Source organism: Malaclemys terrapin, chromosome 3 (genome assembly GCF_027887155.1).
Source record: "Malaclemys terrapin pileata isolate rMalTer1 chromosome 3, rMalTer1.hap1, whole genome shotgun sequence".
Classification (NCBI taxonomy): Eukaryota; Metazoa; Chordata; order Testudines; family Emydidae; genus Malaclemys; species Malaclemys terrapin.
Window position 1 is genome coordinate 10,044,509 of NC_071507.1, and position 21,579 is coordinate 10,066,087.

A 21,579-nucleotide genomic window follows, 5' to 3' on the forward strand; every position below is an offset into this window, starting at 1 on the left:
CAGACAAAAAAGGTTGGGGACCACTGCGTTAACAGATGAAAAACTTTTCATAACAGCTGAAATTGAAGAGAGATTTAACCCTAACCTCTTATTTAAATAGCAAAACAGTCTGAACTAGTGAAACAGTTAAACCTAGAGAAACTTGACAAGCTTAAAAAACTGAAGCTAGCTTAGAAACGGTGTTAAAAATTATTATCATAAAACCCCTGAGGCAAGGAGAGAGAACTCCCAAGTTAACAGTGACAATTCCAGCCTACATGCACAATATGTGGAAAAAATCATATCTCAAGAGATTATGCATGTCCAGCCAGAGGCACGCGGTGTAATAAATGTATGAAATATGGACTTTTTGCAGCTGTTTGCTGCACCAAAGCAGTCAGGGAGTTGACTCATATCACAGACAACCAAGAGCCATTGTTGCTGATATCTATTACTTGTGATGACATAGATAGAGCCTTGCAAAACTGTGGATATCCGCCTCCATGGACGTGGTTGTATTGTTTACCATCTTTGCTGATTGCGGATCATATGCAGCTCCAAATTTTTGTATCTGTGCAGGGCTCTAACAGTGACATGGGTGCAAATGCAGATGCATATAAACGGTGGAGTGTGGATTGCGGGTCGGATAGAAGTTAATTATCGCAGATTCTGATCGGATGTGGATCCAAATTTTTGTATACACATAGGGCTCTAGACATAGAACCTAACCTGGAGAGTGAAATTAAATATTCACGGCAAGACGATTGACTTTTAAATTGACTCAGGAGCTGATGTCACAGTCATCTTAGAAGGGACTTACAATCACATTCAATCCCTCTCAGAGCTGAAGTCACATCTTCACACAGCTTTGACTAGCCTTGGAGGTATACTGAATGGCATGGATCAGCTCACCACAGAAACAACTTTGCATTCTGAGTGGATGTGATCAAAGGATCAAAGACTAACAACTTCTCAGCTGTAGCATGGCAGCCATGATGGGCCCGGTGAGAGAGGTGGAAGAACTTGATAGAGGATTTGGTGATATTGGACTTCTGAGAGGTTATCCAGTACAAATCAACCTAAGAAACAAGGCTGAACCATACAGTGTACAAACACCCACACCAGAGGACCTTGGAAGAGACTAATTGCAGATTTATGCAGATTCAGAGAACATCACTACCTGTTTATCATGGTCTATTTTCCCAGATTTATAGAAATAATGTACTTGAAAGACATAACATGTCCCAGTGTTATTGAGAAACTGAAGTGCACTTTTGCTCACTTCGGTTATCCCAGAACAACTGGTGATGGGCAACGGACCACAGTTCACTGCAGCAGAATTTAAGTCACTCTGAATGAAATATGATTTTGATCATATTACTAGCAGCCCACATTACCCACAAGCAAATGGAGAGGCTGAGAGAGCTGTACAGACTGCTAAGAAAATCCTTCAGCAGAAAGATTGATTCCTTGCTCTTCTGAGTTACAGATCCACACCAGTAATAGCAACTGGATATAGTCCAGCCGGATATAGACGTGCTGATGGGAAGACAACTCGGCACTACTGTTCCACCTTTGGAAAAGAACCTATTTCCAAAGTGGCCTGACATGAGGAGAGTAGCCAAATCCGATAAAAAGGCTACAAGAGCTTCTGAACATATTTTTACAACAGACATCACTCAGAGAATTGCCAGGTCTAGAACCTGGTGACCATGTTCATGTAAAAATGAATGGAGAAAAAGGATGGACAACTTCAGCTGTGGTCGTATACAAAAAATAAATTCTGCACCAATATAATATGTGATCATGACTGACGGTGGAGAGTTCAAAAGAAACCATTGACCTCTACAATTTGTTCCTCAGAAAGAACAATCAACAGATAAAACGCTACCGATGGCAGATTCAAGAATAAGAAGATTGCAAACCGACCAAGGCCAGTCTTTGCAAGTAATGGACAGCCAGATGCTAAACTGTACTATGCTGTTCAGCCCTTAGGAGGCACTGTGTAAAATACCTTATTTAAATGAACCTCAGTCATACCTGACAGAGCATTAAAGGATCTAAGATGAACACATCTGGTGTGTATAAGCAAGCTCTGTAACCAGTTCATATCTGGTACAGAAGAACATGACAGATGCAAAGTAATTGATCATATGTGCCTGGAAGGGAAGGGTGTAGTGCCTTCAGCTGCATCTTGTATTTCATACTTCATGGTCCAGATCTAGCTTTGGAATCTGGGCTGCTGTCAGTGCTGCATTAGGAACTGAATTGGATGAAGAGCTCCCAGCAGAAGCAGGAACTGGAGGACCAGTCAGGAGAACTAAAATCCATGTGCATTTCAGTCTCATACATAGCCAGGAAATATAGCAAATGCTGGAGCATTCTTAACAGGCATGGCCTACCAATATTCAACCTTGGCCTAACCTATTTTCTAGGGCAGGGGTTCTCAAACTTCATTGCACTACGACCCCCTTCTAACAACAAAAATTACTACACGACCCCAGGAGGGGGGACTGAAGCCTGAGCCCACCTAAGCCACATTGTCCAAGGGCTTCAACTCCAGGCAGGGCCTGAGCCCTGAAGCCCTCGAGTTTCGGCTTTGGCCCTGAGCGGTGAGGCTTGGGCTTCAGCAAATCTAAGCCAGCTCTGGCGACCTCATTAAAATGTGGTGGTGACCCACTTTGGGGTCCTGACCCACAGTTTGAGAACCACTGTTCTAGGGTCTACATATGCTCTTCCAGGGCCTGCCCACTTTGCACAACCCATTCAAACTCTCTGGCAGCAGCCACCAAATGTCAGAGGTGAACAACTGCTATCAGCTGCACCACGCTGTCAAGAGAGACAGCCAGAAGGAGAGTCCTATGTCTCACCTTTCTGCTACTGCCCCTGGTGACTACTAGGCCCTTTTGCCTAGTGGCACCTTCTCCAGGGCTGTGCTTTTTTCTCTTTGCTTAAATTTGACAGGGATAGTTAGGATGCAAGAATGCATAATAGAGACCATGTTCCCATACCCGGAGGGGTATGCAGAGATGTGTGGCTGGCTGTAACATCCCCAACCTGAGCGCAGTCCTCGCAGGTGACTGCTTCTCATGGCCCTGTGACCAGACAGAAATGGTGCCACACCAGGAGTTCTGTGGCTACTGCTGCTTCAGGACCCAATTCTAGCCTCATCTGGTCTCTGCTCTTTAGTGCTGCTCATTGTTTTATGTTTCGTTTTTCTTGCTTGTCTCTAGCTGTGTCACTCTGCCTCCTCCATGCACACATCCAGCAAGCAAACTTTCAAAAGGCATCTGGTGCAAGTTTGAAACTTGCCTTTCATGAGTAGTTGTATGCCGTTTTAAATGTCTCTGGAAGGAAAATGCAGGACAGGCGTGAGACTGGCTGAAGCAGATATTTTCCCAGAGGGACACCTAGCTAAGCTTTTAATTGCAGACTGGTATTTTAGAGGTAGGGGAAATGAAACCTGATTGTACTGACATCTAGTGGAGTTAAAACATATTCACTGCTGGTCACAGTTGATGATAACCTAGACTTCACTTTATCCTCAGTGTACATGTTGAGATTGTTGTACATCAGAGGTGGGCAAACTACGGCCCGCAGGACCGTCCTGCCCGGCCCCTGAGCTCCCGGCTGGGGAGGCTAGCCCCTGGCCCCTTCCCCACTGTCGTCCCCCCCCTCCCACCCCTGCAGCTACGCCACCGCACGGGCAGCGCTCTGGATGGCGGGCTTGCACGCTCCTGCTGGTCAGTGCGGCAGCGTGTCTGGCTCCGGCCGGGCAGCGCGGCTGCCAGACATGCTGCTCTGAGCAGAATGGTAAGGGGCCCAGGGGGTTGGATAAGGGGTGCAGGGAGTGCTGGGGGGCAGTCAGGGGACAGGGAGCAGGGGGTGGTTGGATGGGGCGGAGGTTCTGGGGGGCAGACAGAGGACGGGGGGGTTGATAAGCATGGGAGTCCCGGGGGGGCCTGTCAGGGGGCAGGGGTGTGGATAGGGGACAGGGGATGGGGAACAGGGGGAGTTGGATAGGCGTGGGATGCCAGGGGGGACTATCGGGGGCAGGGATGTGGATAAGGGTCAGAGCAGTCAGGGGACTGGGAGCAGGGGGGTTGGATAGGGGGTGGGGTCCCGGGGGCGGTTAGGGGTGGGGGGGTCTGGGAAGGGGCGGTTAGGGGACAAGGATCAGGGGGGTTGGATGGGTCGGGAGTTCTGAGGGGGGCAGTCAGGGGGCGGGAAGAGGAAGGGGGTGGATAGTGGGAGGGGGCCAGGCTGTTTGGGGAGGCACAGCCTTCCCTACCCAGCCCTCCATACAGTTTTGCAACCCCAATGTGGCCCTCGGGCCAAAAGGTTTGCCCACCCCTGTTGTACATGATTCTCTTGCTGGAATTGAATGATTGAGTTTACTTAATTATAATGGAAAATGGATATTAGCTTGGAAGGATGTTGCATCAATTGTTGGTTCCACATGCTGTTTGCCATCTTTGTTTGCTTCTCCTTGTATTTGGGTATCAGGGTGTGGTGGGTTGACAGTGGCTTCCCCCAGAGGCTGTTGATGCTGGTCCTGCACAGTGACTGAGCTGACTAGATGATGATTATTTTTTTATGTGGTGGTTGAATACCTAGACACTCCACCCACTCCAAAGAGATCTGCCTCCCTGTTCTAGGATTCCTTACTAACCCTGGCTATATCTTCCAGTCCCAACTCACTTCTACCTCAGTGTACTCCTTGTCCTTTTCAGCTGTGATCTGGGTAACAGATCCTTCCCCCACCACCCAAATCTGTACTCCTTTGTGTGCTGGGGCTTGTACCAGGGGATCCCGTCCTGTGCACGGCCCACCTCAGAGCGGAGAGTGATGGGCCAACAGATGTTATTCCTCTCCCTTCCCAATATGGAGCAAGTCATTTAATGATAATTAGCACATATGTAGCATTTGTCATTTGATACCATCCGAAAACATCAAAGATATGATCCTACAAACCCTTACTGGCAGGTATAGTCCTTATCACCTGGCTAAGGACTACTCGCATAGATAAATCTTTGCAGAATTGTGCACTGGTTGCTGGAACCTCACAATACGGCGGTGAGTTAAGCTGGGTAAGTATTATTAGTCACATTTAGCAGATTAGGAAATTGATATTAGGGAACTGAGGTTAAGTGACTAGCCTAAAATCACACAGGAAGTCAGTGTCTGAGTTGATACTCCAGTCTCCTGACTTGACTGTTGCCAAGGTGGTGTGGTCCTGTGGATATGGCAGTGGACTAGGAATCAGGAGACCTAGGTTTTGCTCCTGCGTATGCTACTGATCTGTGGCATTACCTCTGTCACTTCATTGGTCTCTCTGCCTCAGTTTCCCCTCCCACTCTGTGTCTTGTCGATTTAGATTGTAATTTCTCCAGGGGAGAGACTCCTTTTCTATTTACTGTACAGTGCTCAGATGATAAATGCTTTATTTTAAAGCTATGTAACCTCTTCCTGCTCTGTTTTCTCCATTTGTAAAGTGAGGATGATGATACTTTCCTGCCACACTCTTGCATTGTGTTCATTAATTTTTGTGAAATGTTTTGTGATCATCAAACAATAAGTATTTTGTAAAATATTATTATTACCGATTAATTGTTGAGGTATTTTTCTTCTGGATGGCAGTCGGGCAGCGCACCCATTCTGCCGCTTATGAAAGCTATGAGCAGCAGAGAGAACATAATAGAGCAGAATTCAGTTTTTAGATGATTTGATAAATAATAACAGCAGTCTCTCTTAGCAAAGTAGGTATACAGTTTTTATCAGCATGTTCTCTTTTTTAGAATTTAGCAAACCTTAATATGAGGTGGAAACAATAGATGTCTAAACGTGTTATGCTAAAAGGGGCAAGAGTAGCGATTAAGCAAGACTGCAAGATAGGTAAACAAAATTAAAGGACTGCACATTAGCTGTGCTTTTAAATCCAGAATGTGGCTAACTTAAGATCGGGAGGTTCTCAAACATCGTCCCTCAAAATAATCTGATAATACTGAACGGAACAGAGTGAAAAAGAGGGACATTCTTACCTGAACACACAGAGATCGTTAAAGAGCTGATATGAACCTTTTATTTTTAATATTTTATTGATGCTACATAAAATCCTGAGCAGAAGAAGAAAAGAAATGAATGACTTTTTCAGTGTCTTTGCCTCCCTGTTGATATGTTAATGTAACTGTTGTTTTTATTCTGATGTATTCAGAGCTTTTTGTGTGTGGCTCATTACAGGAATATGAGACAATAAGGAGTTTACAATATACAGGTCAAATGATCCCATCAGCTTCCATGAGCAGAGAGGGATGGGATCCCATGCTTCCCATTTGGAGGGAGGGGATGGCCGCAGAGGAAGTGGAAGTCCTCCCTTTAGGTCATTGTCTCCATCTTGCCCTGGCTGCACAACAGCCCTTCCGTGGTTCTGCTTAGTCAGGGGTTGTCTCGACTACTGGGGTAAGTCAACCTAAGTTACGCTACTCCAGCTATGTGAATAACTTAGCTGGAGTCGACATAGTCTAGGTCGACTTACCACGGTGTCTTCACTGCGCAGTGTCAACGGTAGATGCTCTCCTGTTGACTTACCTTAATCTTCTCGGGGAGCTGGAATACCGGGGTTGACTGGAGAGCGCTCTGCTGTTGATTTAGCGGGTCTTCACTAGACCCGCTAAATCGACCCCAGCTGCATCGATTGCAGCAGCATCGATCTCCCCATAGTGAAGACCAGCCCTCAGTGTCCCTTGCTCAGACTGGTCCTAAAGTCACAATCCAGCCCAAAACGTGTGGTCAGAGAGGTTAAATGAGAATATCATTGCAAATCATGCTCAATAAGCCTTTCTCTCCATTTTTGTAGCTTGAACCAGGAAGACCCTTACCATCCCCTAATGATCTCAAAAGAAAGATACTCATAAAAAACAAGAGGCTGAAACCTGAAGTGGAAAAAAGTAAGTAAAGTTCATTGAACCTTTAAATCAATACAAAAGTATGCACTTTAGATAACTGAATAATGTTTTACCAAACTTTCCAAAATGACGAATATACTGTATATTCACTATGCATGACATTTTGTTTTCACTTGTGTTTCATATCAATGACAAAGTTTTGCCCTCTGTATAAATGTGTAGAAATTATAAATACTTATAACTTGAAATGGAATTCTGGGTCCTAATCTGTGCTGTCCACGCTAAAATGTAACACAGATGGAATCTCTCATAGAGCAGGTGTGCTGTCATCATTGTGTTTTCCACATCTGCCAGGATGAACTAAAACTGGAAATGGAATTTCAGATGACTCTTCTTTTCTTGCCAATCCTGGTATTCTTCTGCCGTGCATGAATAATGATGTTGGGGTAGTCATGGTTCCTGCTATAGCCATACTGATTGGCCCTGGACCTTCTCCCTTTGAAGACAGTGGCTAAACTCCCATTGACTTTAGGATTGTCTCATACGGTGCAACTTACAAGCACAATTCAGAAATAACATAAGAGTCCTGCGCTATATTGAGGTAAAATTCCCATTCCAATATGGAATGTATCAGGCCGTGAAAGTGATCAACCATCTGTTACCCAGGACTTGCCCGCGGCAGCAATGTGTTTGATCCAAAGGCTCTTGTAGTCACTGGGAAAGATGCCCCTGATAGTTTTTATTTTTAATCCAGCATTGGTAATAACTGTTTTATCAAAGTATCCCTAACAACAACGGGTCTCAAGTCCTTTTGTAAACCTTTGCTGCTGACAGCAGACCTGAGCCTAAGACAGGTACTGAGCGCCCACCACTCCTATTAAATTCAAGCCCCTGTCAGAATCAGGCCCTGGTTATTTAGCATTTTCTTCATGTCATTTGAATTAAAATATTTAATTTTGGATACGAACCATTTGTTACATGGCTAACGTTTATTTTCTCTCTCTGTTTTTTGTTTTTTAAATAGAACAGCTTGAGGCACTGAAAAGTATGATGGAGGCTGGGGAAACAGCTGCTCCTGTCAATATCCTAGAGGATGACAATGAAGAAGAAATAGAAAGTGGTGAGGATTTTATAAGTGATGCTTCTCGGGAGTTGCTTGCATGCTGGAAAAGGAGAGAGGAGTACAGATAGACATTTGCTACTGAACCTCAGTAGAAGCCTTTTAATATAACTGCTTCACGTTAACGTGACATATCCTCACAAGCACTGTCTTTATAGGCTTCCCACTTGTAACGTAAACTTATAAGTACGTTTTTGGTTAGATTTTAAATAGTGACTCTGTGAACTTGAAGCCCACGTAAAATTAAATAAATGAAAATGTTGCAAAGCAAATTAGACCATTAGCAAAAGAAGTTGCATTAACCCTTTCATGTCTCATCTTTCGTTGCACCTGCTGTGCTGCTGTTGCCCTTGGAACATGGTTCTGTTTTTGATCCCATTTATTTTGTTGATTTGTTTCTTTGCAGTTTATTTCTGGGATAACCCTTTGAGATATCTGGGGTGAGGGGTTACATACAGGGGTAGGATAACACAAAAGCAAAAATACACCGAGGAAAAGCAGAGATTAAAAGTGCGGCAGAAGAAGAAAAGCAGAATGAAGTTGTGAAGATATGTATTGCAGTTGCATCTGCATAGATGGTCAAGTCACGTGTGTTAGTCTAAGTAGTTGAGAGAAGAGCATTGTGCAAAGTCCAGGAGGAAACCACGGAGCCCTTGCCAGTGAATGCAGTCTACAGGAATGTGACCTACATCTTTTAATTGGCCTCAGTGTCACAAAGAGGGGAGTCACAAAGACCCTATTTATAGCCATTAGCAGCCCATCTGATCACTCTCCATCCGAAGCGATTGAGCTTTACCTATAGAAGTTGTGGAAAGTCAAAACCAAGGTGCTGGACTATTATATCTGTTATGAGATAGGCATTGACTGCATTTGAATATTGTTCTTTCTACCTAGTTCACCACCTGGAGGTGATATCGGGAATTGTCCAAACAGGGTACCTTGAGCCAAAATAATGGGTCAGTGGATTAAACACATCTTTAAACGGCGGGGAGGGGGCAGCAGGAGCAGGGGGAGATAGAAATGGTAGACTAGGATCTGCAACATTTTTATACAATTATGGGAGCTGATTTATATTTCTTCCTCAGCTAAATTATGCTTTCTATGCAAAAAATCCTGTCAATATCCTGTGAAACTGCTAGTTTAATTTTTCAATTCATTTATAAGCACTACAAAAGAAGCTATTTCTCCCATGTACTGAACATCAATCTTTTCTAATGTATTGGTTTGAATTTGTCCATCTATGTATTAATATCTCTCTTCACTCATACAATATGTTGCCAATGCAGTCAGGAAATGCTTTGGATCCACATCATTCCTGGCTGGCGGAGGCCAGTGGGGGAAATACTGGGCCCATTGCTTATGGGATTGTCATTGCCTCTCTTAGAGAGGGCAAACTGGTTGTTGCTTTGAAGGAAGCAATAGTGCAGCCTTTAGTCATGTGTTCATTGCTGGATGCTGGCAATCTAGCTAATCATTGTTGAGTACTGAATCTTCTCTTCCCTTCTTGGGCACGTTTAGCGGAGACGATTGTGGTAAGACAATTTTCACAGTATCTAGATGCTGCTAATCTCCTTGACCCCGTCAATCTGGGTAGAGAGTTATCTTTGACAAAGAGACAGCATTCATCATGCTTGTCAGTGGTCTCCTTCTAGTGATCGATGAAGACTAGGTCCTTGTCTACACTACCACTTACGTCGATGTAAGTTATGTCACTCAGGGGTGTAAAAAACCTACCCTCCTGAGCAACATAACTGACTTAGGGTGATGTAGACACCGTGTTACGTCGGCAGGATACGCTCCCCCAGTGACGTAGCTTCCGCCCCTCATTGAGGTGGGAAAACTCTCCCATTGACTTATTACGTCTTCACCAGACCCACTAAATCGACACCGCTGCATTGATCACAGCGGCGCCAATTTAGCCCCGTAGTGAAGACAAGCCCTAGGTGTCCATGCTGGTATTATTAGACCTATCGGCTGTCTTCATTACCATAGATCACAAGATGGTGTTGATTTGCCCGCAGACTCTCATGGGAGTAGAGGCAGCTGCTGTTCGCTGGTTCCATCCCTTTCTCTTGGAGAGATCTCAATGGGTAGCTGTGGACATTTGCTCTTCTTTTGAAGCTCTCAAAAGCAGGGTGCTGTAAAGTGCTATTCTGTCACCTGATCTGTTCAACCTGTATCTGGGGCTGATTGGAGGGTTAGTAGCAAGGTGCTGGGTGTGTTGTCCTCAGTATGCTAATGACACCCAACTGTGTGTGTCTGTCTCATCCAACTTGAACGATGCGGTTCAGTGCCTCAGCCCGTGTCTAGCTGAGTTTGGAGCATGGATCAGAGTGAGCCAGTTGAAGTTCAGCCCAGACAAGACTGAGGCAATGAGGCTGCCAGGGAAAGCAGCCGGAGGAGATGGCAGAGGTAATATCCGCCTCTTAGGCTGAGGCAATACATCTGCCACTAGTTACTTGTGTTTGCAACTCAGAGGTGATCCTAGACCATCAGCTGCTGTGTGACATTCATATTACAGCAGTGACCCAATCCACTTTTACCATCTGCACCTGGTTAGGAGGCTGCAAATGTGGACGTGGACCTTGTTGGTGTTACCTGTTTTTGTTACCTCGCGATTGGACTGTTGCAATGCACTCTACACGGGGCTGCACCTTTAAATCGTTTGGAGACTGAAGATGGTGCAGAGCGCTGTGGCTCACTTATTCAGCGGGGCATCATGTGGGGAGTTTCTGACCTCAAGATCTGCACTGGCTGCCCATTGGTCTCTAGGTTGAGTTTATGGTGTTGGATTATGACCACCTGTAAAGTCCTACATTTCCCATGACTGGCCCATGTGAGGGACCATCTCTCTCCCCATGCCACAGCTGCCTTCAGCGAGATGCTTGAGCTAGACTCCCCTTGTTATAAAAGAGAAGGGCTGGTTGTCCATGCATTCTCCGTGAGAGGTCGGGAGTCTGGAACTTGCTCCCTCACTCAGTCTGAAGTATCCCAGATCTGGTGACCTGCCAGCCGTGCCGCAAAAGACACCTGTTCAGCAGGGTTTTGGAGTGGGCTGAGGGTGTTTCCTAGATGACGAAGGGGTGGAAAGAATGTTCTGTAACTGGCTGGCTGGGATCCTGTTGAAATGATTGCTGTAATGTTGCTGGGATTTTACTGTATTAGTAATTATGTGTTAGGGCACTTAGAGGCTTGGATAGACATCTTTTTTAATTATTTAAATCTAAGTAGATAAATACATTTTAAAATAGCCTGTACATAAGAGACCATATTGGCTCCTTTGAAGCCACTAACAATTTGTTAAAATAAATGAAAGAGATCCATGGATAAAAGGAAAGAGAATGGGTGTAGGCATATGAGAACTCAGATGGTGGCACCAAAACTTTTGAATTTATAATTAAAGAGCCCTGGCTTCATTTCATTTTTGTTACCCCAGGTCCACGATTTTTACATTTTCCTATGACAAATTCATGAATTTTCCAAGAATATGCTAAACTTCTCTCTCAGTATCTACGTCTGATCCACAGATTTATTCTTACACACCGTTTTACTGAATGGAGGTTAGCATTTACTAGATAAAAGCTAGTAAACCGAGGAATCTGAGGGACTTCTTTTAAACACCCACTACTTGTTGGAAATCTTTCTGCCTCCTTAGTTTTACTCGCTTTAGCAAATGAGCCAATTCACAGTGGTGTGATGGTTTTTGAACTGGTTCCACAAAAATATCTGCTGCTATGTTTTTCATGCTCATTTCCTTCCTTTTCATTGTTGTGTAGCTGATCAAGAAGAAGAAGCCCATCCAGAATTAAAATTTGGAACTGAGCTTTCTGCAGATGACTTGAGTCAAAAAGAAGCTGTTGCCAATAGTGTCAAAAAGGTAGGCTTGCTTCTGACCTATATTCTCTTGGAAGATTTTTCCCTGGAGATGGCTGGGAAAGACCTTTCATTTTGCGGAAGGATCACACTATGTTAGTTATAGGAGAAAATACAGTATGAATCACACAGGGATTTTTCCAGCAGAACTGCTGACACTTAAATTCGTGGTGATATAAAATTTAACAAGCCAAAACCTGCTGTGCTTATTCAATCAAAACTCCTATTGTGGCAAATGAGAGCTATATCTGGGAAATCACTGTGCACAGACTACAGGTTTTGGCCAAAAATTGTTAGACTCGGCTGCAAACAGTTTCCTTCCTACATAACAGTACCTGGCTGTGAATTGTGTGTCACAATTTAAGAGCCGTACTATGGGGTGAATATCAGCTTCGTCGCTCCGGAACTACTCCTGGCGTGGCCTCAGCCCATTCCTTACCTGAGTTATTTTTGTGCCGGGCTCTCTGAACAGCAGACACCCACTACCACTTGCTGTGCATTTATGAAACAGTGAAATAGATCAGGTAGCAGGAAAATACCCGCAGTTGGCGAGGATAACACTGGGATCTCAGAGGGCAGACTGGGCACAAGGTCTTATTCTTCCACTGGTACTTATCATAGAATATTAGAGTTGGAAGGGACCTCAGGAGGTATCTAGTCCAACCTCCGGCTCAAAGCAGGACCAACCCCAACTAAATCATCCCAGCCAGGGCTTTGTCAAGCCGGGTCTTAAAAACCTCTAAGGATGGAGATTCCACCGCCTTATCTTAGTGGTTTGACATTCTGTACTTGGTAAGCGAACATTACTTGGTATAGCACTTGTCCATAACTAGATACAGTACAGTGGAATTGAAAATTAAGCTATGCTGGCTCCCAAGGCACCAGAGCCTGCTTGTCACTGAGGTACCGTAGCATTCTCCTCTGTCATTGAAGCATTCTGCCCTTCTTCTCTCCTGCATGGCTTGCTGTGGCTCGTTTGAGATAAAAATATCGATTGGTGAAGTTCTCCTTGCTGTACAAACTGCCTTTCACAACCTGTCCCTCAACAGCAGTATCACAAATAATCAGAGCTGCCTGCTTGCTTTGTCTTTGATTCAGCATCCTTGCTTCTTCAGGACTTTTTACAGAGCTTCCGAAAGAACTGCAGATTTTCCTTCTCTGCTGTAGGGCTGTTTTGCTTATTGAACTAGCAGGCCCCCAACTGCCCTATTGGTTACTCCGAGTGGTCAGCCATCCTCTGCATGAGCCCCTCTTTGCTCCTTCATTGATCTGTGGCTTGACAGTAAATCGTGTTTCTCTCTGTACATACATTGAGAGCCAAGTCACTATTTTCCTGTCTAAGGTTCTCAGTGGTAGCAGCTTATAATTGAAGGAAGAAACCACAGGGAGTCACTCAGTGAATGGAACTCTAGTGGCAAGTAACCTTGCAGTCTCTTGGGGCAGATAGAAGCATTCGTCCACATTTGGACATTTACAGCACGTAGCACAGAGCAGCTGCAATCCTTATATCTTCAAACGCCCTCAAAGTCTGGACACCCTGAATATAGGATGGCAAATGATCTTTCATGTGTGCGCACTCTCTCCCACGAGCTTTTGGCTATTCCCCGCATGATACTCCTTTAACCAATGCTAGCAGCTGTATCGTTCCACCCCTTTTGAATTTGAAAGATACTGCAAACCTTTGAGAGTTAAATGATAGATGAACCATATAATCAATTGGAAGGGGATATACTTTTTGCCAAATGCATTAACCATTTGAGGGTTTTCTTTTATAACTAGGAGTGTTTCATATTACAGTTTCTTTGGGTAATGTGTATATATATTTTTTCCTTAGGCTCTGGAAGATTCTGAACAAGAAAACAATAAAAAGGTGACACATAGGATGTTATGTAGTTTCTATTATATTTCTTTATATATAAACATTTTTATCTACAATACATTCATAATTGTATAACTATTTTACACTCTATTTCTTTGCACCTTGTGGCTCCTTTCTCCTTGTAATGATGGCCAATAATTGCAGTTCCATCTTCCCCACTCCCCTTATTCACAGGATTTTGGGGGAAATCAGTGGGATAATATTAATGGGGAAAAACAGGGATGCATCACCTGCCGTCACTTAGAAATATCTGATCCCAGGAGAAACAACTACACCCCAATCTCACGTGCCTGGGAACGTGATTCCTTAAAACGGATTGACAGAAATCACGCCAACTTTTTTCCAACTCCCTTCATCCTGCTCCACTTTATTTATCTCTCTTTCTCTTTGTTTTTTCTTTTTCTTTCCCTTGGGATTTGTGCATTTATCTTCCTCCAAGAATATCTTCTGTTAGTGTCACATCCTCCCTCCCTCCTCCTACTTGTCTCCATGCATTCTTCCTTTCTGTCATTTAAAACCGTTCCTGACCACACTTTGTTTCAGTCTCCTCTGCTTTTTAGGGGGGTTCTGCTTCTTTTCTTGAGATGCAGGTCTACAGGGATCCTGATTTTTTTTCATCCTTAACTCACTTCAGCACCCTACAAAGGCCATGTGTTGTGGTAACCATTCCTTCAGCTCAGGGGGGATGGCTGTAAGTGGCATCCCAGCCTCTTCTTCCCAAATCCTACAATCCTGTTTTAAAAGCCTAGATCCCCTGCTGTGGATATTGCAATGAGAGTCAGACCTTTTAGTCTACAAATTATGTGTAAGTGAATATATTAAAGTTAATAATCAGTAGATTGCCTTGGTACATCTTCAACTAGGAGGACTCTTGTGTCATTAGAGTATTGTATGGTTATAGTCCTGGGGCCCTGTTCTCCTGTAGTAGGATACAAACTCTCATTGATTTCCATCCCACTGCATTTTTTCATTTATACACTTTAGGACCAAGGTTGTGAAAAGTGACTGGTGATTTTGGGTGGCCAGCTTTGGACACCTTGAAAGGGCCTGATTTTCAGAGGATAGGTGCTCATCATTTGCTGAAAATCAGGCTTCCTTAAAATGTCTCAAATTGGCCTCCCACAAATTGAGACATCCAAAATTACTAATCAAGTCTGAAAAATCATGGCCTGCAGATCTAAAGAAGTTTGTTTTAATTTGTAGTCAGCAGACTGGTAAAAATTAACCTGATAACAAAAAATACATGATGATAAAGTCATATTCTGCACTGATACAGAATGTCAGTGTTAGTGTTTTACATGTCAAGAGCTCAGTCTTGCAAGCCCCTCTGTATGTGGAACATTCATTGACTTTCCCGTGGACCGCTTGTGGGATTGGGCCCTACTAACAATGGTAAAATTAAGTATTGGTCTGGTTATATGGACCATGGAAAATTTAATTTAAGTGTGAACTGCAAACCAGACAACATGGGCTTCACCATGGTCACTCAACTCCCCCAGGCAATCAGTGACTGACAGGTAATGCCCTTCCTTGTCAGCCTAAGAGGTTGTCTACACTATAGAGACAACCGATGCCAATAAGACAGGGCGTTATCCCATAGCATTGTTCAGTCCCCTTTGACTTTTTTTTAATCAATATCCTGGATTCTAATTTGTTTTACTAACATCTTATAATATTGCTCACTAATTCGGAGATCAAACCTCATACATGATGCCCATTAACATTGAGTCAAGTATCAGAGGGGTAGCCGAGTTAGTCTGAATCTTTAAAAACTAACAGAGGGTCCTGTGGCACTTTTAAGACTAACAGAAGTATTGGAGCATAAGCTTTCTTGGGTGAATGCCCACTTCATCAGACGCAACATTGAGTGTTCTGCATATATCAATAACGGAATAGACTCTAACTGCAGCATTGAGGTTCCAACTTTTTTGTGTCACTATGTGTCTATTTTAATTTCTGGAGACAAGGCATCATTTTTTACATCGTGTTGAAAACTCCAACAAGTGCAAAAAAAAAAGTGATTGTGGATATACTTTTAAATGTGCTTTCAGGGTATAGTAACTGTTGAAGATGAACAAGCATGGATGGCCTCTTACAAATATGTGGGTGCTACAACCAATATACATCCATATTTATCAACAATGATCAACTATGCTCAGCCCGTAAAGTTTCAAGGTTTCCATGTAGCAGAAGGTAACATAAAAGGTTGAATGAAACAACAGTATTTGTCTTCTTACTTCTACTTAGTTTCATGTAATGATTCTTATATCCAATTTGCTATTTTTAGAATCGGTTTACAATTCTTGTTGTAGTTTAGTTAACTCCATTTGTATGGTATTTACAGAACACTTACCTGGAATATAGAATGAACTTGTTATTCCATTTGTCATCCACAGGGAGGCACTGGATTATTAGGAGTATGTTAAGTTAACATATTGTACCTCATTGCAAAGAATAGATCATGTACTGTAGATCTACTGCTTTTTTCTCTTTCAGTAACGTAGGATAAATGTGATTGTCACAAAGGTCAACAGTTTGCTTATTGTGATATATATATATATAATACCCTAAAACATATACCATATTACTTTCTAGTATCTAGTTATACCACTCATGCTCTTTACATAATTGAAATGTTTTCATAAATATAAAAGCCAAGTTTTAATGGCTCACAAGAATGGTCTTATAGAGAAGAGAATGACAAATAAGAAAACATCCGTTAAGATTATTTCAAATGTAATTTGGTTCTGTAAAATGGCAGGAAGTAGAAAAACAAAGAGATCTATGTTACTGCATTGCATAGTATTTATTGCATGGTTTTATATTTTGTTCCGTTTTATACTCTGTATTTTAAAATGAATTTTACTTCTTATTGTTCTAGAACGCAATATTCATTACAATATGTCCTCTTTTAATGAATCAGTTGGACTAGGGTATTTGAAGACGCATGCAATTGAATTTGTGAAGTATCCTTCTATTAAAAGTAGAATACCGAATACCAGTTCTGTTTTTGGTTAGCCAGTAGATGTCTGTCCTATGTACAAGAATCATTTAGTTGTAATTTTACAATATATTGTCCACGCGGAAGCATGGAAAATAGGATACGTCATATAAGAAATAATAATGGTATGAGTAAATGATCTTAAGTCTCTATGTTGTTTTTATTTTGTTTTCCTTAACGTGTTACATAGTTATAATAAACGACAAATGAGTCGAATATACCCCAAGGGAGGCCGAGTGGATTCCAGTAATTACATGCCTCAAATTTTCTGGAACGCTGGCTGCCAGATGGTCTCACTGAACTTTCAGACCCCAGGTAGGCAGTGATGTCCAGTGAACCTAAATTCCAAAGAAAGGCTTGGGCAGGAACACTCAGACAGATGCCACAGACTTCCTCCTGGCATTTTTTGAGGAAACAGACATATGGCTAAACGCTATGATGATGTGTATGGAATCATGGAAGCATAAGACAAGGAAGAATTGTTTTGAAAAATGCATGGAAGAAAATTCAGTCTCCTTTTAGTTGCAAAATTAATTAGCAAGACACTTTAGGCTCTCAAATAAATGTAATAGTGATATAATTTTTACTTCTAAAATAATCACCCTCTTCACAAAAGTCCTATCTTTGCAACAACCAAATGTACAGCTTCCATAGAGAACATTACATTGGAGGAACACACCGGATAACATAGTAAATAATAATAATTACATGTCAGCTATATTTCTAGACCAGTTAGCAATTACTGGCAAATCTCATTGTTAGCACTGGGAAATGGGATAGGCTTTGGGGGGAGGGATAGCTCAGTGGTTTGAGCATTGGCCTGCTAAACCCAGGGTTGTGAGTTCAATCCTTGAGGGGGCCATTTAGAGATTTGGGGCAAAAAGCTGTCTGGGGATTGCTCCTGCTTTGAGCAGGGGGTTGGACTAGATGACCTCCTGAGATCCCTTCCAACCCTGATATTCTATGATTCTATGCAAGCCACTTAAGCTGGTGGCAGGCAGACAGATTGGGAGTTTCCATGGTTCTCTCCTATGCTGAGGGATAACTGGTTTACCCTTTTGGCGGGGGAAAAACACATAATTATTAGTTTTTGCACTGAATCAAGAAAAATATTTGGCTGTACATGCCAGACCAATTTTTCCAGTGTCATCTTCTAACCTGTGGGGAAATAGAACAGGGGGGCCTTCCTTTTAATAGCCAGAGCTTTGAATCTGAAGGCCCCGAAATAAACCCTCTAGCAGAGATCTGTCATGCTGACGGCTTTTATACAGAGTAGTACAGGCCTTAGCATGAGCAAGACTGAACAACATGGTTGTCTGCTAAACTCGGTCAAGGGTAATGACCAGAGGAAGGGGGGGAGTAAAAACCCAGAATGATGCTAAAAGCTATAGCAAAAACTGCTTTAGCAACATAATAACCGCAAGTTTATGAAACTGCTCAAAAAATAGAATATCCGCTTACATTAAGAAATTACTTTTGCAAAAGAGTTAATCATTCTTGCAGTTGCAAGCTATCTGCAAATATTTTCCAATTCCAGCTATCTGCAAATTAACCAATCATAGACCTTCTTTTAGCGTCCTATAACCCCCGCCCCCTTAACCCCTAACCAAAAAACCCCGGAAAATGTGCCTTGCCGAGAAATGTACCCAAACTGATGCCGTACCACCCTCTGGGGAAAACCACCAAGAGCCCCTCTACCCAAATAAACACCCACTTCTCGGAAAATAATGAGGAAGGTACCGAGAGGGGGGGGACTGACCCCAACCCCAGTTTCTTAACTCATGACCCCAGTTTCTTAACTCATGACGTATTGTCTGTACTTTTGCTTGTGGTTTAATGAAATAAAAACCCGCCTGCGAGCGGCCCATGGGGTGTCAGTTTTCGAACTGCACCCCAAACGCGTTTGGTACATATTGCAATAAAGGCCTCAGGCTCTGAGTCTGTAAACTAAAATCAGTGCGTGGGTAATTCTTTCCACGACAAACCTAAAGGGCTATTGTTCTTATTTTTTCCCTTTGGTGATGTGCTCAGTGCCCCAGAAAGTCCTAATGATCATATCCATTTTTCCTCTGCGACTCCTCTTCCACAAAGCTCTGCATCACTGCCATCATTGACTTCTAGCTGAGAGAGACTAGAGAGAGCTGCACTGAGACATACAAGTGTTGCTTGTAAATCAGTCCGGAAGGGGACACAGTGTTGGGGGTAAAGGAAGCAGTGCAAATTTCATCCTTCTCCCTGGGTCTGCACCCATCCCCTCACAGCATTCTCAGCCCTTTGTGTTGTAAATGATTACTATGGGGGAAGGCGGGGGCGGGAAAGCAGCATTGCTCTGTTAAGTGTTCTGTCAGAAGGCCGCACTAAGAGCCTGGAGGATAGGTGAGGGAATGGAAGTCAGCCCACTAAATAGACTTTGGAAGGCTGATGTGTTAAGCGTGGGTGCTGCCAAGTAAGGAAATTGCTAGTATGTGTGCATTCAAAATCCCATATTTTTATGTTGTGGAGGCAATTTAGTTTTGTTTCTTACGTGCATTCTGGGAACTCTGTGGGCGAAAGGAGGCCAGAGTTATCACTAAAAATAGGAGGGAAGTTCTTCATAGGCCAAGTGTGTGATTGGAAATTTGAAGGAAAAATTTGTGTTAGTAAATTTTAGGTTTTTTTGTTTGTTTGTTGTTGTTGTTTTTCAATGTATTTACTGGCTGTGTCTGTGGATATATGTGCAGTATGTGACAGGAGGAGACGAGTAAGATGAAAAGGGAAAGTCTATAAAGCAGTGGTCCATCCAGTTATAATGTATGGTGCTGAGAGTTGGGCAGCAAAGAAGACACATGAGCAAATGATCTGCTCTACGGAAATGCAAATGTTGGGATCTATGAGTGATGTAAGCAAGAAAGACCACGTGAGGAATGTATATGTTAGAGACATGCACAAAGTAACATCCATAATCAAAAAAATGAGGGAGTGCAGGCTCAGATGGCTTGGTCATGTAAAGCACAGTTCTGACAAATATATGGGTAAGAATCCAACAGATTAAGATTGAAGACAACTGACAGTGAGGCCGACCCAGTAAGGTAGGATTTCATAAAGGAAGACCTATTAACATGTGATGTGATAGACTATATGGCATTGAACAGAGGACTTTGGAGGAGAGGACTTGTAAGACCCATTTGATGTGATTAACACAAAGAAGATCTGTGGATAGGCGCTCTATAAATGAATTGAATAATATTCAGACTTTTCAATAAGCATCTGAGCTGAAAATAGTTCCTGTAGTCTCTATGGCCCCGATCCTGTAAACTGATCCATGCAGGCAAACCCTTGTGCTCATGTAGAGTCCCAGTGACTTGCAGGATCAGGGCCTAACACTTTTGTAACTATAGTCTATTTTTTTATGCACATTAGATTTTAGCCTGGTGGATAAAGAAAGACTTTGCCATAGTAAAGAAATCCAAAGTCTTCTAGTTGTGTGTGTAGAAATCACCTTAAGTTAAAGTGGTTATCCTTGGGCAAAAAACTGTGCATCATATTTCCCTGTGTAAAGAAGTTTGCTCTACATCTGCCTTATTCACAGAGATAAGATATTAAATTATTTTTGTCTCTTGACAGATTTAGCAATGCAATTGAATCAGGGAAAATTTGAATATAATGGATCGTGCGGGTGAGTAAAGTTATTTAAACTATGTTCACTATGTATCAGAGCACCATACTACGGTTTTTATAAAACTTTGTCACTTCTAATTATGTGTTACAAATGAAAAATCGTCTGCTAGGTATAGAATAGAGATGAGCAGAATTCCTGGGGTTGATTTATGCTTGCAAAGTAGTGTGCTTAATATACTTTTCAGCCACACTCAATTTTATGAAATGAAATAGAAGAGACTTTGTGTGACAAATTATAAAGATCATGAAACAAGTGTAGGCTCAAAATTAGGTGAAGGTTTCTAATTATCAGAGGAATGACTTTCTGGAACAGCCTTTCAAGGAGAACAGTGGGGGCAAAAAACCTAACTGGCTTCAAGACTGAGTTTGATAAGTTTATGGGGGGGATGGTATAATGGGACTGCCTACAATGGCATGTGGCCCATTGGGAACTGCCAGTAGCAAAAATCCCCAATGGCTGGAGACGGGACACTAGATGGGGAGGGCTCTGAGTTACTACAGAGAATTATTTCTCAGGTCTCTGGCTGGTCTTGAATGACTGTGAAAATAAGACAATTGTCTTAGTAATAGAATTTTTGGTATTCACTACTGTAATTGTCACTATAAGATTTATATATTCATTTATCTGGTATCCTGCATGCATGTTCAGCGGTAGAGAGAATTTGCATACATCAGCAATTTTATTTGGTGGTTAGTTGAAATTCATTTGCTGTAGTGCACTTGTTATAGCCACGAAATGTTCAATATCTGTAAAAGTAGGTGATTTTACTGGTGATGTCTAATTCTGGATACTAGTGCATCCAGAAAGAGTTTGTATTAACCTAGTGTATGAAGTTTAGAAAAGGTTTTCGTCTATAAAATGCGGGTAATACTATCTCCTTTCTCTCACCCATTGACTGTCTTGTCTATCTGGTTTCTGAGGAAAGGACTGTCTCTTACAATGTGACTGGGGCCCCAATTTGTTAGGGAGGGTACAAACTTGGTTGAGTCCTCCAGCCACTATCACAATACAAATAATGAATAATAAAAAATTGAAGAAAGCAGCATATAGTATTGTACTAAAGCAGTGAACAAAAATAAAATACAAAGCATGAGAATGTGTCTGGTGATTTCCCAGGAAATGGTCACGTGTCTCAGTCAAGCTTAAAACCAGTTTGTTTTTCCA

The 21,579-nt window shown here is 42.6% G+C and overlaps 1 protein-coding gene across 5 annotated transcripts in view; it reads left to right on the forward strand.

Annotated features, from left to right (window-relative positions):
- PLCB4 (phospholipase C beta 4) overlaps positions 1–21,579 on the forward strand; it is a 322,471-nt gene that overhangs the window by 234,147 nt on the left and 66,745 nt on the right. For all 5 annotated transcript variants that reach the window (XM_054022802.1, XM_054022803.1, XM_054022801.1 and 2 more), the window contains exons 18-25: positions 6,836–6,926; positions 7,909–8,004; positions 11,781–11,881; positions 13,712–13,747; positions 15,808–15,949; positions 16,638–16,722; positions 16,948–17,072; positions 20,361–20,412. In XM_054022802.1, coding sequence (XP_053878777.1) covers positions 6,836–6,926; positions 7,909–8,004; positions 11,781–11,881; positions 13,712–13,747; positions 15,808–15,949; positions 16,638–16,722; positions 16,948–17,072; positions 20,361–20,412 — 728 coding nt within the window. The remainder of the gene's footprint in view (positions 1–6,835; positions 6,927–7,908; positions 8,005–11,780; positions 11,882–13,711; positions 13,748–15,807; positions 15,950–16,637; positions 16,723–16,947; positions 17,073–20,360; positions 20,413–21,579) is intronic.